Source organism: Thermobia domestica, chromosome 10 (assembly GCF_964235325.1).
Source record: "Thermobia domestica chromosome 10, izTheDome1.hap1.1, whole genome shotgun sequence".
Lineage (NCBI taxonomy): Eukaryota > Metazoa > Arthropoda > Insecta > Zygentoma > Lepismatidae > Thermobia > Thermobia domestica.
In genome coordinates this window covers 197,310,424-197,317,389 of record NC_137463.1, presented here as the reverse complement: position 1 = coordinate 197,317,389, position 6,966 = coordinate 197,310,424, and the positions used below count along the sequence as shown (strand labels likewise).

The 6,966-nt window shown below is 36.7% G+C and overlaps 1 protein-coding gene across 1 annotated transcript; it reads left to right on the top strand.

Moving 5' to 3' along the window:
• Nucleotides 1–561: 561 nt before the first annotated feature.
• LOC145661727 (uncharacterized) lies at nucleotides 562–5,802 on the top strand. The gene has a single exon (XM_081727062.1). It carries the CDS (start codon nucleotides 562–564, stop codon nucleotides 5,800–5,802), a length of 5,241 nt encoding a protein of 1,746 aa, XP_081583188.1.
• The last annotated feature ends 1,164 nt before the right edge of the window (nucleotides 5,803–6,966 follow it).

Genomic DNA, 6,966 nt, shown 5'->3' with positions numbered 1-6,966 from the left:
AAAATACTCGTTAAATTGTTATTTTCTTGTACAGCATTCTAAAAAGAAAGAAAAAAGGTTATTCTTACTACATTTACGTAGCAATAGGCAGTAGCTACAAACATTCCTATTGTGTGAGTGAAGCAAGCAAAGGAACCAGGAACATTTTCCCCTCCCCCTTCATTCGACCTGTGCAGCAGTTGTGTTGTGTGAGTGAGAAAAAAGCTATTGTTCACCCTCCTGCTCTACATTTCAACAATCGTGCTACTCAGCAGTACGTGCATCAGCTGATTTGTTTTATACGTATTTTTTTTTCTTCTTTTTTAAAGTGCTTTGGGTGCAATGTACAATGTTTATGCGTTTCAAGTCCAGCTGGACGACGTGTTGAAGTTAATGCATTTGGGCCTAGCAAGAAGCTCAAAATTTATACTTGGATATCAATGCATGAATGTCATGCTTGCATTCGTCATCGCAAAGTAACAGGGTTGCCAACTCCAAGTTAACATTTACTGTGTGTGTAACTTTATTTTGTTTCATTTGCTTCTATTATTTTGTTTATTTTAATTGTAAGTATTTGGCATCATGGCTGAATTATCTCAGCTTGTAAAACAAAGAGCAGTTTACAAAGGTCAATTAACACGAATATGCTCGTTTGTCAATCAATTTGACAGTCAGAAACATAGTATTGAAACAATTAACACTCGCCTAGAACAGCTGCAAACTGTGTGGTCTAAATTAGAAATTATTTTAAATGACATTGAGTTACTATCAGGTGATAGTGAACAGGAAGATGCGCGTGCAGCTATTGAAGAAACTTATTTCGATGTAAAATCTCGCATGCAAGCTATCATTAATGCGCATAATACTACCGAACCTAAAGATTCGAAATGTAATTCACGTATCACATCCAGTGTAAAGTTACCGACTATTGATTTACCAGTATTTCACGGTGATTATACAAAGTGGATATCATTTAGGGACACCTTTCTTTCATTGATTCACAATAATTCTGATATATCAGCTATTCAAAAATACCAATACTTACGTGCTTCACTTCGTAATGAAGCATTAAATCTTATCCAAAGCTTACCAATTACTGAAGCTAATTACTCTATAGCTTGGGAACAATTAAATGAAAGGTATGATAATAAAAGGTTATTAGCTGCATCTCATGTTAATGAAATTCTTCACATTCGTTCAGTAACGAAAGAAAATGCTCACGAGTTGCGTAATTTTTTGAATACAGCTATGACGTCAGTGTCTGCGCTTAATGCACTTGTTGAAAATGTTAATCTGAGTGACGTAATATTAGTACAACATTTCTTAGGTAATCTTGATCAGGAAACTAGGAGAGCATTTGAGTTACAGTGCAAGGGTTCAGATTTTAGTACTGTTAGTGAGTTATTTAATTTTCTAGAACATTGGCTTCAAGCGCTCGAGAAAGCTAAACCGTTACCAAATGAAAGTAATAAACAGACCAAATTATCTGTTAGTGTTAAAAAGCATAGTGACAAGCATTCATCTGTGTTCAAATCTTATTTAGCCACCGTTAAGACTGATTGTAAATTTTGTAAAGCTGGAAAACATCCTCTGTTTACTTGTGAGTTATTCAAAAGTGCTCCAATCAATCAGAAGTATAAATACTTGCGTAAAGAAAACATTTGTTTTAACTGTTTGCGTAGTGAAAATCATAATTCATCTCAGTGCAAGTCTGGAACATGTAGACATTGCAATGCTAAACATAATACTTTGCTTCATACAGACAGAACTGTATCGAAGGGTGACGAAGCGTCAGTACATACTCAGCATTCAAATAGTACCAGCAGTGGTATGGTGTCTCCAGATACCGGAATTTCATCCCCTAGCAATAGTTACGGTACACCTCAAGCATCGTATTGTTCGGTCAAGCAACAGAGTTCGTCACAGACTTTACTTGCTACGGCAATTGTGAAGGTCAAGGACAGTGCGGGAAATTGGGTCAACTGTCGGGCACTTTTAGATGCAGCTTCCCAAACGAGTTTTATTACTGAAGATTTTGTTCAGCGTCATCGTTTGAAGAAAATCAAACATCACGTGCCAATTCAAGGAGTAAATAACTCAACATCAGCAGCAAACTTTTGTGTTAACATTCAAATGAAGTCAACAATAAATGACTTCAGCATTCAAGTTACGTGTTCGGTTCTTCCAAACATAACTAACTTGATGCCAACGGAGAAGATTGATTGCAAGACATGGGGCATCCCTACAGACATCAATCTAGCAGACCCGAGCTTTAATACACCTTCAAAAATAGATATTTTGTTAGGGTGTGATGTATTTTTTAACATTCTAAAACCAGAAAGAAGGACTAGACCTGGCTCTTATCCAGTACTTCAAAACACTGAACTAGGATGGGTAATAGCAGGGAAAATTCCCAGTACACAAGCCAGTAACTCAGCGTTAACGTTCTTCATCAGATCCGAAGACAATCTCAGCCAACAACTTCAGCGTTTTTGGGAATTGGAGGAATTCCATGCGAAGTTATTGTCCCCTGAAGAAGTAGCTTGTGAACAGCATTTTAAGAATAACACTACTCGTGACTCAGGCGGACGTTATGTGGTTCGTCTCCCGTTAAAGAAAGACAAGGCCACGCTTGGTGATTCATTACAGATAGCTCTCACACGATTTCGTCAACTTGAATGGAAATTGAATCGTGAACCTCAACTGAAACAAGACTACATAGCCTTTATGGATGAGTATGAACAATTAGGCCATATGCATCCTATTGGTACGTTAAGTGAAGTGGCTAAGGACAGTGTAGTTAGATACTTCATACCTCATCATTGTGTATTTAAGGATTCAAGCACAACTAAATTACGTGTTGTATTTGATGGATCTTGCCCCTCTACAAGTGGAGAATCACTGAATAGCATACAAATGGTAGGTCCTACAGTACAAGAAGATTTGGTTTCAATTGTACTTCGATTTCGTACTCATCAAGTGGCTCTTGTTGCTGATATTGCTAAAATGTATCGGGCAGTAGCTATGCATCCAAATGATCAACCTCTTCAATCCATTTTATGGAGGAAATCTAATCATGATCCCATATTCGTTTACAGTCTTGATACAGTAACGTATGGATTATCTTCAAGTTCGTTTCTTGCTACAAAGTGCTTGCGGCAGTTAGCACAAGATGAAGCAGTTAACTTTTCCAGTGCTTGTGAAGCACTAGAACGTGATTTCTATATTGACGATTATGTAGGGGGATCTGATAGTGTTCAAGGTGCACTTCAGATGTATAGTGACTTGACAAGGTTACTACAAAGGGGAGGATTCGTTTTGAGGAAATGGTGCTCCAATGACGTCACCGTGTTAAACTCCATTCCTGAAACGTTAAAAGAAACTCAGAGACTTATTCACTTTCACACGGAAGGTATCAAGACGTTAGGAATTTCATGGAATCCCACCTTTGACACATTTTTCATTAATGTTAACTTAGTTAACACGAGTGAGAATCCTTCCTCCCAACAAACTACGAAACGCAGTGTTGCCAGTATCATTGCAAAAATATTTGACCCTGCTGGATGGTTGTCTCCTGTAGTGATTAAGTATAAATTATTTCTTCAGCAATTATGGTTAGTAAACATAGCATGGGACGATCTTCTTCCCATGGAATTAACTTATCAGTGGAACAAACTTTATTTGCAACTGCCATTGCTCAGTGATGTGGAAATTCCAAGATTTGTATTAGTGCCAGGAAACGTTAAAGAAATTCAAATACATGGTTTTGCAGATTCCTCAGAAAAGGCTTATGGTTGTTGTGTGTATGTTAGATCTACTAATACCAACGGATCCACTGTCAGTCATTTGTTATGTTCAAAGTCAAAGGTTGCACCTATTAAAAGGACTACCTTGCCAAGATTAGAGCTATGTGCTGCAGTTCTTCTTGCGAAACTTATAAACAAAACTTTAGCAACATTGAGATTAACAGTATCTAGCATTCATCTGTGGACAGATTCTCAAATAGTTTTAGCTTGGTTAGCATCCCCAGCCCATCGTTGGAAGCCGTTTGTAGCAAACCGTGTATCACAGATTCAGGAATTAACACATGTAAGCGATTGGAAACATGTTCTATCGCGAGATAATTCCGCAGATCTCATTTCAAGAGGAATTGACTCTAAAGTCATTCAGCAGAATCAACTTTGGTGGCATGGACCAGTTTGGTTGCAGCAAGAAGCTACTCATTGGCCTTCTTCGTTGCCAGACGATACTCAGGATTTTGAAGATATTCCAGAAGAATGTCAAAAATCATTTACTAATACATTACTCTCTCAAGTTAAAACTGAAGAAATTCTCTTAAGATTTTCAAAACTCACTCGTCTGTTAAGAGTCTTAGCATTATGTAAAAGATTTATTCACAACGCAAGAAATCCCAAAAACAAACACTGTGGATCACTCTTAGCGTCTGATATTCAAGATGCTACACAGGCCTGTATTAGGATGACACAGCAGTCATACTTTTCACAAGATATCAAGGATCTTCAACGTGAGAAGCAAGTTTCAAAGCAGAGTTCGTTGCGAACATTGCATCCTTTTTTAGATAAGGAAAATATTGTTCGAGTAAGTGGTAGATTAGAAAATAGTGATCTTGAATTTAATAATAAGCATCAAATAATTTTACATCCTAAAAGCCATTTCACTCGTCTTTTAATTGAACACGAGCACAGAAGATTAATGCACGCCGGTCCTCAATTGCTTATGTCTTCAATTCGAGAAAGATATTGGATACCTAAAATTCGACAAACTATAAAGCATGTAATACATCATTGCAATACATGCTACCGTTTTAAGGTCTCAGTAGCACAACAATTAATGGGACAATTACCATCCACAAGAGTGCGTCCAAGTAAGGCATTTACTCATATTGGCGTTGACTATGCCGGACCTTTCCACATTAAATTGGGCTCTTCAAGAAGCAAGAACACAAGAAAATGCTACGTCGCAGTTTTCACATATTTGTCTACAAGAGCCATTCATTTGGAATTAGTTTCTGATCTCACATCAGAGGCTTTCATAGCAGCTCTTCGTCGATTCACATCCAGAAGAGGAAAATGCTTGACAATCACCAGTGACAATGCCACTACATTTCAGGGAGCGAAAAATGAGCTCAAAGAATTATACCTTCTATTCCAAGGAAAGGAGTTCAGCGACAGGATTCAGGCTTTTGCAGCAGAGGAAAATTTCGAATGGAAGTTTTCGCCTCCGTGCAGTCCTTCATTTGGTGGAGTATGGGAGAGTGCTGTCAAATCTATGAAGTACCATCTTCGAAGAGTAGCTGGCAATGCCGTTTTAACATACGAAGAATTCTTAACGCTTCTCTGTCAGATAGAAGCTTGTCTTAATTCTCGCCCTCTCATAGCTTTACCGGATTCGTACGAGACCTTCAGTTATCTTACTCCAGGCCATTTTTTAGTTGGTGGCCCTATTACATCTTTTCCTGCACCAGATTTAACTAGTACTGTTGAAAATCGCTTGAGTCATTGGCAACGAATCCAGAGCTACCAACAGCATATTTGGAAGAAATGGTCACAAGATTATCTTCATAGTTTACAGCAGCGTCAAAAATGGACATCAGTTCAACCCAATATTAAACCTGGAACGCTCGTGCTGTTGAAAGAAGACAACTTACCTCCACTTTCTTGGAAGTTAGGAATTGTTGAAGAAGTATTTCCAGGCAAGGATGGATTAGTGCGTGTAGTATTAGTTCGTACAAAGACTGGGACTTACAAGAGGTCATTATCAAAGTTAGTTCCTCTTCCGAATGAAGACACTGTGAACAGTTAATTTTCTTTATAATTCATGTTTGGTTGGATACTTTGTATTCCAACGGGGGGGAGTATGTTTGATAATCATTTAATGTTTGTATATTTCATTTTTGTTGCATTACTATCTTCTTTTGTTTTTGCTTACGTCATAGCAGAATTTATGTTTGTTAGATAGATGTCAGTGTTGTTGGCCATGTCGAACATGAACTACCTGATGTAGTTCCTTCCGTGTGCTTCTTTTTACTCATTAAACAGCAGTGTTTAATACACATTGCAAGATACATTAAACTATAATATTCATGCTAGTACGCCAGTGTTGTGGTATATCTATTTTGTGACTCTTTCAAAGGCAGAAGTGTTTTATATGTATTTGTAGAAGTGGTGAAGATACTTGTAGTTTAGTGCAGTTCAAATACAAATTACAACACAGTTTGATTCACTTATTATCAATCAGCGTCTATGGTAAATAAAACAATATTTTCTGTACAAGCAGCAGATGGTCCTCCAACATGGTGTATATTTGAAGATTGCTAGTTGTAAAAAGTTAATGTTTATAAGAGCCCAGCCAGAACCTCTAGCTTGGAACTCATCCGTTCTTGTTCTTAATCTTTGTTTCAACTTAGTTATTTCTTCTTTTAAATTACTTGATTGATATATTTCTTAGTTTTCAGTGTTACAATAGAAGGTTTGAGTTTCTTCGCCTTCCTTATATGTACAACTTATATAAAGATTAGCTTTCAATGAACTATGTTTACTTCAGCTAATTTGTAATCTGTTTAATATAGCTTTAGATGTTGCAGTAATATATTGTTCGAGTGGATCTTGCGGCTTATAATCTGTTTCAAATCTCCATGTTTCTAATCTTGATTTTAATGCAATATTTTGACGTTTTACATCGATTAGAATTGATTCAACTTTGATTCTTGGTTCTTCAAATACTTCTTGTTTAAATGGGAATATATTTTTAATCTGTCTTCTGCTTTGTTCATTGTCATGTTGTTTAAGAAGGTTCATGTTTTCGTAATCGGGAATATCTTTTGATTCCCTTTTCTTTACATTGCCGTCTTAACTCTACTACAGTAAATTTATTATAATCACTCATCTTATTTATTATATATAAAATCTTTATTATCACTCTTCAATTTTTATCTTTGACCAATAATTTTTTAATCATTTTTGTACT

Coding starts and splice junctions, on each gene's coding strand:
- LOC145661727 (XM_081727062.1), top strand. CDS start 562: ATGGCTGAATTATCTCAGCTTGTAAAACAAAGAGCAGTTTACAAAGGT.